The 11,086-nt window shown below is 36.4% G+C and overlaps 1 protein-coding gene across 7 annotated transcripts in view; it reads right to left on the bottom strand.

The window, feature by feature from the left end:
* TTLL7 (tubulin tyrosine ligase like 7) overlaps positions 1–11,086 on the bottom strand; it is a 63,975-nt gene that overhangs the window by 8,830 nt on the left and 44,059 nt on the right. For 6 of the 7 annotated variants that reach the window (XR_001860530.1, XM_017729988.1, XM_017729985.1 and 3 more), the window contains 6 exons: positions 10,620–10,815; positions 9,763–10,043; positions 8,393–8,449; positions 6,716–6,850; positions 4,934–5,014; positions 977–1,137 (listed from right to left, as the gene is read on the bottom strand). Coding sequence is in view for 6 of the 7 variants with exons in the window: in XM_017729988.1 (XP_017585477.1) it covers positions 977–1,137; positions 4,934–5,014; positions 6,716–6,850; positions 8,393–8,449; positions 9,763–10,043; positions 10,620–10,815 (911 nt within the window). In the remaining variant the exon portion in view is untranslated. The remainder of the gene's footprint in view (positions 1–976; positions 1,138–4,933; positions 5,015–6,715; positions 6,851–8,392; positions 8,450–9,762; positions 10,044–10,619; positions 10,816–11,086) is intronic. The other variant, XM_017729989.1, reaches the window with a different exon arrangement.

Genomic DNA, 11,086 nt, shown 5'->3' with positions numbered 1-11,086 from the left:
TTTTGTGTGAGTTCTTTACATATGACAAATGACTATATGTGAACAACCTATTGACTTGATTCCTTTGTACATACAATATCCAGCAGCACAATAATTGTTGTAGTTCATTTTCAATACATCTCTCAGAACACCTTATGTAAGCTAATGAAACCCCCTCCCATTCTTTATACATTTTATATACTAACAGAGAAAATGTCCTTTTTTTGTATGCAATATATTTCATATTTAAAAATTTGTATTCTTATTTCATGAATAAATTGGTGGGTGGGAGGAATTGTTTTATACCCCTGATATGATCCCCTAAATCTGTATTTGTACCAATGCCTTCGATTTCAGGAATGTAGATTCTGAAATGCAGGTTATTGAACTTACTTATATGTCCAGATCTTTTCCTCCCCATAACAAACTTGTATTTGCTACCCAAACCAAAAACACCTGCTTACCTCTGGGTGGACATTTCATATTCCACATATACTTAACTTTCTACCAGTATGGGAAACAGTGAATGTAATCAGGAACAAAAATTTGAACTGTTTATTTGTTAATAACAGGTGACATTGCATTTGGCGTGAGACGTCAGCTGCACTTATGGCTGAACCCTTCCCTTCTGAGTCTGAAGCACAAATAGATATGACAATGATTTCTGTTGATGGCAAATCCACACTTGACACAGTGGCCTTAAAATCATGCACCATCCAGCAAATGAGTTACGGCTCAAATATTTTGAACATTTTTTTCCTTATTTTTTTTCCTTAGATTATTTTATTTATAAATACATTACTAAATGTTTGATTCCCTTTCTAAAATGGTTGGCCTTTATTGCTAGATTTAATTCTACTATATATCTTAAGCTGCTTTTAAAACAAGTTCAATGTATTGCAGCATTCTAGTGAATGAAAATGAGCAACAAAGTATGCCAGCATTGATTGTAATTGTGAAGTTACGAAGAAGACTAAGAAAAGAAAAATCAGCTTACCCTGAATTACAGAAACAGTTCCATAGGCCTTGACCATGGCTCCAAAGTAAGCGATTAAATACACGGTTAAAAAGACGGTAGAGATGTAAATTTTCAATGTCTGGGGCTTTCCAGACATGCTGTAGAACTGCACGGACACTTGTCCTAACTATATCCAAAACCTAGGAAAGAGCATTCCAAGTAAATTAAAGACATGCTGCAAAACCAAAAGCCAGCTGATGGTGGATGCCCTTGCACACACACAGACAGGTATACCTACACATATGACTGCATACCTATACATTCCTACAGATGTCTATGGTTCATTTCTGTGCATTCATCAGCTAACTTTTATTACATATTCCTTCTGTCAAGAACATTTTGTAAAGTCAAATAAAAAGATTTTCTTTTATTACAGAAAAGTTCATTTCTATTTTTTCAGAGTTCAATACTAGCTCATTCAAATGACTGAAAGAGTAAAAAGAAACAAAATGGACACAATTACAGACTAGAAGCAAAATTAACAACCCAAATATTGTATATCTCCTTTTCCCACTCCCTTGTAAAATACCATCTATTTTATAAAGAACTAAAATGTCCTGAAAAACTACAAACTGCCTTGGTTTGATGTCTGTTGAAGCTCAGCGTTACCCAGGGTCAAACCATATTAGTGTACCTGGCAGGAGACAGTGTAGTGAAATCAGTAGGTAAGAAAATTATCAGCAAGACGTCTAAAATAGGAACATTTACAGACACACCACGGATTTATTACATACAGACTACATTTAAATGCAAGAGCATAAAGGCTGAGCTGCATTCAATATAGTGCTAGACAGCTGCACATCCAACTCATTAGTCCTCATGGATACACCTGTGCACATCCCACTGAACTGGGGCATGGAAGGAAGGTGGGACTCATCATGCCTGCTTTTAAATATCTGGGCATTCTCTTAAGTCAGTCCTCTCTGTTCCCTTCATAATCACTGGAGAGAATCAGGTTCCAGTGTCTTGGATTCTGTCTATTTAGATACTACCAGTAAGTCTGGGAATTGTTTTGTGACCAAAGTAGTATTTAGGCCCCATATTGGCCCTCTAAATAGAAAATCTGTAAAATCTGTCCTACAAAAAAACCTACAGTGTATGTAACCTATTAACAAAGAAGTCAGTTAAATCAATTAAATTTCCTTTGAAGGAAACACCCTCTCTGCCTCTTCTGCATAACAGCATCTTCCAAAAACCAATCAGACTCAAGTGGGTGGTAAACAGATGAAGGTACTTGCTGATTTGGTGTAAGATTTTCTAAATTAGAAGGTACAATTCTTCCCCTGGAAACTTTCAGGTATGTATGACAAACTGATTCACATGGTGAATCCTGGCTCTCAAAAGGTGGAAGACATTTCGTAGAACAGTAAAGTATGGAAGCACGGTGTGGAATTGCAATTTTTAGGTGCTGCATAACAAACTGATGTTTATAAATAGTCTGGCAGTGAAAGAAATAATGCTTAAATAAACAAAATGCTTGCAATAGCACAAGGAAGCTGTGTAGTATGCCTAATGGGCAGAAAATCTATAGATACCTAATAATGAGAGCCTTAATGAAATACATTTTTCCATATTATTTAAAATGTTATTTAATATGTTATTTCCACATTATTTCCATCTTTTCGAAGACCTGGGATTAGTCTGCATGCACAGGTTTTGCACTAATTCCCTGCACATAATAACCCAAAGTAAATACAATACTGTCCTCTCTGTTGGGAATCTTTATAAATGCAGGTGTCTTAACACACTAAAACCCACACCCATGGCCTCCTCCTCCCAAAGAGTGAGATAGAAAGAGAAAGATATTAAAACCTAAGGGTGCTGATCTCTTTTAGTGACAGCAGGAGCTAAACCCAGGTTTTGGACTGCCCCATGCCTGTAGAACAGGCCCAGACTTTCAGACACTTCCTTAGCAGCATTACCCTTTTGTCTTCATGCTTTGCAAGCACTTTTTCAAATGTCTCGCTGTCCAAGGCTTTCCCACACACATGGCTAGTATCTGTGGTCATACACATCCATCTGAACCACCTCAGTCCCTCAATCACGTAAGGATCAGCCACACATTTCTCTGCAATGTTACACTGACTAGTAGTCTCTCCCGGTGTGAAAAAGAACAATTCCACCCTGTATAGACTCACTCGTCTGAAAGACATAAGCTAAGAACAACAATGCCAGTGTAGAGCTTTTTCTTTTACTGTAGTACCTGGAGTTGAAGAAAACTAAGAACTAAACATTTTAGAGCAAGCCACAGGCTGCCAGGTACTCTGGAAAAAACTTCTTTCCTGCTGTTTTTACTGTGATGATATTGCCAATATGCCAGAGCAGGAAATGTGCCAGTTAATTGTCCTTAATTTGCAAACATGGCAAAAAAAAATCATCCATTTAAGAAAAAAAGACAAGGCATTGCACAAGTGCTGGAACTTCATGAAACCTAAATCTTCATTTTTCTAAGTTAATTTCCCTAGCTTGCCTTCATCTTTCTGTTTAATTTACATCATTTACTTTAACAAAACAAATTATCTAAGTGTAACAGAACAAGATGTTATGAAAGGGCATATTCAAAACACTGGGGTAACCATCAAAACACTTTTAAAGAAATTATGTAAAGTGATGCAACATGAAGGAGTCCTAACTCCTCCCATACAAAAACCTCTTTTTCTTGAAAGTCTTCAAGGTTAAATTTCTTTTTAACATGAATTTATTTAATTGCTTTACTCTCAGCTTGCTTGTGAATGCCTCCTGTACTCATGCTGTAATGACAGAATATTACACACTAAGAATCTGAGTCTAAGTTTAATTTTTCTACATCATGTTGAATAATTGTTAAGCAAATACAGCTGTCAGGGATGAACACAGTGAAATCTAGTACATTGCCCAGGTATTTTCTTCTTGTCTGTTAGAATTTCCCAGTAAGTGAGTGAAGGGGACTGAGACTCTGTTTTGTATTTCACAAAGTTGCGAAAGGTACCTTTGAGACAGATTCCTTACTTGCATAAATATTCTCCACCTTGCTCACTTCTCCTTCACCCACCTCATTGGAATATAAAACATACTTCTTTCAAATCAACAAAAGACATTTGGCAGTCTTCAGCTGCAATGTCATTGTCAAAGTTAATCCGTTTTTATAAACTACCCTTCTAAGAATAACTATCTGATTGCTTGAAGGGATTGAGGTTAAAAGCAGTTTAAAAAAAAGGCAAATCATTTCCAGTGCAAGCAAAGATGAAGGGCTCACCAGTGCTTCAGGAATTATAAGTCTCTTAAAGTCGTAAAAGATGTCCTCACAAGAAGAGCAAAAAGTCCACACTTTTGATTGTGCAGTTTTTGCAAGTAACAACCTGGCACATCAATCCTTATCATCCTGACTTTGTACATGTGCCCTTGGTTTAACATGACTGCCAGTCAAATAAAGGGCAGAACCACCCTCTATTGGAGGCTTTCTGAAATAATGCTTCGAGGAGAAAATTCTTTGCTTGGTAGGCCCATTTTTTATTCAACATGATCTGTTCTAATGCTGTGGGTTAAATACTCGAACATCCAAGTGCAGTATCACTACTTCTAATGGAGTTTTAATATGCCTGGTCTGAAACTGCTGACTGGTGCAGCCCTTACCAATGAAATCTGCTGAGTGAATACACTTCACAGAATGTTTGCTAAAACTTAGGTATTTAAACACTAGTCATTTATTTGTTTGCTTTTCTTTCAGCAGACTAATTTTTTGAGAAATTGACTTTTAAATTACAATCCAGAACAATCATGCTTCTCCAAACATAGAGCAACATCATTTCCTACAATAGAATTAATCCATATCTATGTTAGTATCAATAACCAGTATTTTGGCATCTCAAGTCACTTCGAGCTACTGCTAAACACCAGTAGAAACACTGCTATGCATCTGCTTTCGACGACCTTACAAAAATGAAATATGTCACTTACTTTTCGTTGCTTTGCTGAATCCAGCTTTACCAACCAATAGGATGACACTTTTGTTTTATGATACTTCCAATTATCCATAATCTGTAGTCATTGTAAAACACAAGATAAAAAATACACATGAAAACAACTGAAAGCTGGTCTTTCATTCATGAGCACTCCTAATGCTTAAAGATGTGAGCATCTTAAAGACTGCCGTGAGAAGTTTTCTCTAAAAGAAATAGCTAAATATTTGCAAATGTATGTGGGGCAACATTTGCAAAGATCTATGTGATGCTTCAGTTCAATCCTACCCTCTTTTCTACCTGATTCTGACAATCATACACTACAAAGCAGTTAGAGAGTTGTCTTGACTGACTCAGCTCTGATTTCTTGAGAGTAGCAAGTTCAATAATGCATAACTGCTGATCTATTTAAATAGTGAGGGGTTTTGCTGCATAAGGGACATTAGACATACCTGGAAATCATCCTTTCTATAAATAATCATATATGAACTGCAACACTCTCCTTTCACAAAATCTAAGTGCTACCAAAATAGCTCAAGCTGTGAACATACATTTTTATTCTCATTTTGTTATTTTATCATTCTATTCTACTCCAGACCTTCAACAAGTTCTGGCTCACCAGCAACCAATATACCAGGACTCATTTTCCTGCGTATGAATTATTTCCCATCAGGAACTGGCTGTGGCCAGACGAATTTTAAGAGTTCTGCCATAGGAAGGTGCGTGTCCCACCAGGCTGGCGCCGTGTGAGGAAGCACCGCCAGATGGAGCACTCGCAGCCCCTCGCACAGAACTGCTCACGGGCATCAGAGACAACATTCAATGAAGCATTTTAGTGCTGCTTCTGAGATGTCCAATCTGCTGGCTGTGAATGCTACCTTCCAGCATCACCCAAATCAACCATCATTACAGAAGAACTCCTTTCCACTCCAGTGTAACTGCAGAGATTACTAGAGACATAATCAACATTCTGAAAGCTCACAGAGCTCAGGACATTTCTGGCCAGATAATAAATCAGATAAATTTTAACACACCATGGACTGTGCTCACTACATCAGAACACAGGTGTTAATTTGAATCCTTTCATTTTTCTTCTAAACTGGTAAGAGAACTTCTGTCTTCATTTTCTTCTTTTCCATCCTGTTAGCTTCTTTGCATTAAATACTTACAAGGTATTCAGATACCACGTAATTTCTTCTTACATATATTAAGTATTGGGGTTTAATTGACCTTTAGTTGGGCATTGTTTCACATGTCTTTAATACCAAACTACAAGGCTCAGGACAATGCTGGATGTGAGAAAGGCTAACTTGGTAGACTACAGGAGCCAAAAAGCATGTGACTGGTGTTCTTTATGACCCTCAAAGCTCCATTCTGCCTGCAGCATACCATTCTGAGTTCTGTAGTATGCCTGCTTGTGAGCAAGTTAAACAGGTCAGGATCTGTTTTAACAATATCAGATGAAATATGAATTGTAACATTCTTCTCAGCTTACTTAAAAGTTTGAACTTCCTCTACAATGAAAAACTGAATTTTCCTAACCCTCCTGCGTATTTCTCATATATTTTATAAGGACATAGGAATGTTTTCAGTGCTGCTCTTTTAAGGTCAGAAAGTATGCAAAGCTCCAAGCTTTCAAAATCTTTTGAGTTATCCTGAGTTCTGGAAGTTTTAGAGCCACAGGAGCTAATGAATCATAGATCAAGCTTTTTACTTTCCTTCATTTCAGTAGCCTAAACAGTGTCTAGACTGTTCTTCTTTCTTATTTATAGATACTTACATCTTCTATAATTAATTCAGATTCTTCATTTGTTTTTCCTGGGAACTTGATTCTCAAGTCATTGATAAGGAGAAGAGTCTCTTTTGTCAAAGCAATTTCTTGCTCTTTTGTTTTCTGTTGCAGCAAAGACTCACTCTAAAAGCCAACACGAAGCAGAGGAAAACATTTCAAGTGTGCCATTAAATCACTTTACAAAGATGTTTGCTTGACAAAAAAAATTCTAAGTAGAGTGACATAAAATATATTATTAAAGTGCACAGACATATTATCTAATACAGAACTAATATATATCACTTACGTTAATGCATCACCATTACTTAGTGTTGCCAAGAAATCCAAGAAAAACAGTTTAAATGTGAGTTTGTTTGAAATAGAATAAACAAACACATATTCCATATTTATGGTGCCCACAATTTAAAGAATAAATTTGAAACTGAGATCTCAGACTTTGACTTTATACTCAACATAATGAAAAATATTATTAGTCATAAAAAAGCATCCTTTCAGTTCCTCACTTCAACAATTTAACATAAACTGGCAACACATCACAGGGCCAAGATTTCAGGAAGCATTAAAAAGGACACTTTCTTTACTTTTTACTTTAGTCATTAAGGGGTCTGACAGTGTCTTCAGCTGTCCAGAGTTTTGTTTAAAATATCAGTGCTTTTTACACCAACACTAATCTGAACCCCCACAGTGCTTGCAGAAGAGCATCCCTGGAGGGTTTAGGGGGTCTTCCTTAAAACATGACACACTAGTTAGAAGTATTTCTGATCCTCTTTCTTTACTTTCACATACTTTTGTATTTTCACATTTGCAAGACCAAGTCAGCTTAATTTTAATGTTTTTCAAGAGTGAAATCCAAAATTTTTAGGCACTTCCAACCTTTGTATCTTGTAACAACTACAATACTTAAGGATATTTTTATTTGAGTGATAAATATTTTCAAGCACAAAAAAATACTTTGCTATTTGATACATGTTAATGTGGCTGAAATAATAAGATAGCAAATATTTTCAAACCCACTTTTGTTTATAATTCCTATAAGAGTATGTCTGTAATTCCCAACTGTAAGTGATTTAAATTTTGTTTCCCTAGCTTTAAAACATTTGGATCTCAGCAGACTCCAAAAATGGCAGTGTACTGCTCTTTTCTTGCCCAAAGGATAGCTAAACTAACACTTTATCATGCACAAATGATTTCTTCTTAGTAAGTCACAGTTTATCAATTTTAATGTTATTCTAGCAGTAATATATATTACATTATTCTTAGTTGCAAAAATAATTATGAACAGGGTTCCATTCAGAATACAGTGCTAAATTATGAGTAGTTCTTATCCATTCTGTAAGTAATTTTATTCACATCATTTTTAGGAAGCATGACCTAAGCTCTATCACCCAATGTAATTGTTCTGCACATCAAGATCATTTCTGTGGTGGAGCTTTCTCAATGAAAAAGAGAGTATGCTTTCTTACTAATGTTAATTTAAGCCAGTAGCCCATTTTTAACGTCAGATGGTAAGAGACTGCTTTTAATCTTTCAGTAATTTGTATTTGATATAAAGTTAATGTGAATAGAAAAATCTATACTAGCATTGTCTCATTAAACTCTCATAGTACATCGTGATGATAAAAGGGTACTTTTTAAACTTGAGATAGCTAATGCGATAAAAAATACCTTTAACACGTTGTTGTGAAGACACAATCTTAATGTCTTTCCAATTCTATTAGCTGACTTTAAAGATGGAAAACCATGTTAAGGAGTATTTCACAAGATGTCAGCACACAATTTTAAAAGGATCCTTTTTCATCATTTAGACAAAGCCTCACAGGCAAAACAGACAATGAGCGTTCTACCGGATAAAAATGATGATTAGAGATAGTAAATACTATGAAGCAAGTTAATTAGCATTACAAAAGGATTTCTCACAACCAAAGTTCACCACAATACAGAGAGGATGCAAATATGGGTTAAAAGTACAATTTGTTTTGCCCCATCTCCACACAAATTATTTGGGTGATGAAATATATAGGTCAGGCATCAAAGCATGAATGGAAACACTCTGGCACCAGCACGCAGTGCAATCCTGAATGAGGCTGGGGATTGATCCCTGCAAACGCTGCCTAGGGATAAGTACATATGGGGTCCATCATAGAAACACAAAAGAAGAAATGCCTGGACTATGAAGGAGATACCAAAGAGGAAGACAATCTGCTAACAAAATGAAAAAATGTACATGGTTCAGAAGTACATTGTGAAAGTACAACTAATCACACAAATTCTAAACAATTAAAAGGGTTTAATCTGGTCTAGTAATTACTTGGGCTAGTTGCTTGCCTGTCTCAAGGAGAGAGTTCAAATGAAAGACACTTTATCTTCATTTAAAAAAAAAAGAAAATGGCTTCTGAGTCAGTTACTGCAGTGGCAAACTCTGAAGACCACAAGCACTGTATAAATTTTCAGCTGTTCACTTTGGAAGTAGAGCTCTACTGAAGCGATATAGCACACGCAAAATAGTGCAATATAGGTTGAAAATTAATCTCACCTTCTTCTACAACGGACAGCCATACAAAGACTTAGTAATGTTTTATTCTGGCACAACGCATTTACCTTTGGATTATACATTGGGTTTGAAATCTGGATGTATTTTTGTCACTGTAAAGATTTTGAAGGTAGGTACAACAGCCTTATTTCAGAACCAGCAGCCCCCAAATAAACCACAGGAAATTTTTAAGAGAGGTAGTGACCCTTTGTATCTTCAAAAGCCTATTTAGGAGTGAAGGTTTCCCCTTCACAAAAACTCTTAAGATTTCCATTTCCACAAAATGTAACATCTGTACTGCTGCACCAGGAACACTGGAACATGACAGCTGGCACTCACCCTATGTCACATGCAGGTCTAGAGATATTATACGCTCGAGTGTCTGTCAAAATAATCTTGACTACAGTACCTCAAGTTTTCCGATGTTGCAAAAATTACTAATGTATTTATTGAGTTTTAGAGAAAAATGGAACACATTTTGCATGCAACTGCTGTGTTAACTCACCCCTGAAGAGTTCATAGTTCCCAAGGTGGGTGTCTGAGAGACTCTGGCTGAAGATGGGCTACGACTTAAAGAGTGAGACCTGTTCACTGAGGATGTTCGCTGCATTTGGAGAGATGCTTTGGCTGAAACAGGGCGCTGCTCAGCTCCCTGGGACTGCATAGTGAGTATTGATATGGAACGAGGGCAGCTCACAGAACGCCTTATTGGACCTGTGGATGATGTGGGGGACGAATATGATGGAGACTTTACATTTTTGTTTGAAGGTTTGCAGTTCATTCTACCTGCAGACAAATTAAACAAATGATGTTATTACTTACTATTCTCTTAACACCCATTTTTTAGTCTTTGTAACTAACAACACACATGATCAATGTGTGCACATATGCACTATATATGTAGAGGTCAGTCATGTCAGATCCCCTAAGAATACAGAATTTACATACTTATAGGAACATTTATTTCTTCCTCATATTCACCTTTAATCACACAGACTCCAATCCACTATAACACGCATGAGATTTATGAAAGGGCATGTGCTCTTTAGGTCAAAAAGTATGTGGCTTCTGTGTGTGGTTTCCTGACTACAATTCAGTTTTCAGCTAAGTAAATGCTGCTATGAAAAATAACATTTTAGAAGTAGCGCTACACATGTGCAATTACATTATCAAATTCTTTGAGACAATACACCACTGAAACAAAAAATAACATTGTATCTATTAATTTAGAAAACATTTTAAAGAAACAAGTAAACCAGTGCTTAACCCTATGATACAAAGGTTGATAAATTCTGAAAGACTGAAGAATTTCATATGATTCATCGTCAGTGCCAGACTTGGAAAAGCGATCATTTCATTTACCTGATCGTTCCAAAGATTTGTATTTATTTTCTTCAAGATCATATGACACTTTTTTCTCTTTTTTTTCATTGTGATCTTCCTTTTCAGTTTCTTCTCCCGAATCTGACACACTGCTCCCGCTATCACAGCTACTGTCACTGCTGTGGTTCTTAGGTTTCCTTAAGGAAGGTGCACTTTCTGGCATTGAACACAAGGGCTAAAGAAAAAAAAAGCAAAAACACCCAAGAAATTGAATTGAATCCCAAAGAAACAGCCAACTATCACACTAGATCCTTGATTCAGGCAGGTTCAGGCAGGATTTGCACAGCTACAAAGCCTCCCAAATGATATTGGAAGTTTGTCCTAAATTTTAGAATAATTGCTTAAATATTTCATTAAATTCACTCCACAGTAAGTATAATCTTTCTCACATGAAGAGCAGCATAATATAGTAAGGGCGGGGGGGGGGGCAGGGGGGGGGGGTTTTT

This window comes from Corvus brachyrhynchos, unplaced genomic scaffold (genome assembly GCF_000691975.1).
Source record: "Corvus brachyrhynchos isolate BGI_N302 unplaced genomic scaffold, ASM69197v1 scaffold101, whole genome shotgun sequence".
NCBI lineage: Eukaryota > Metazoa > Chordata > Aves > Passeriformes > Corvidae > Corvus > Corvus brachyrhynchos.
The sequence above is the reverse complement of the archived record's forward strand: the minus strand, read 5'-3'. Positions and strand labels throughout refer to the sequence as shown.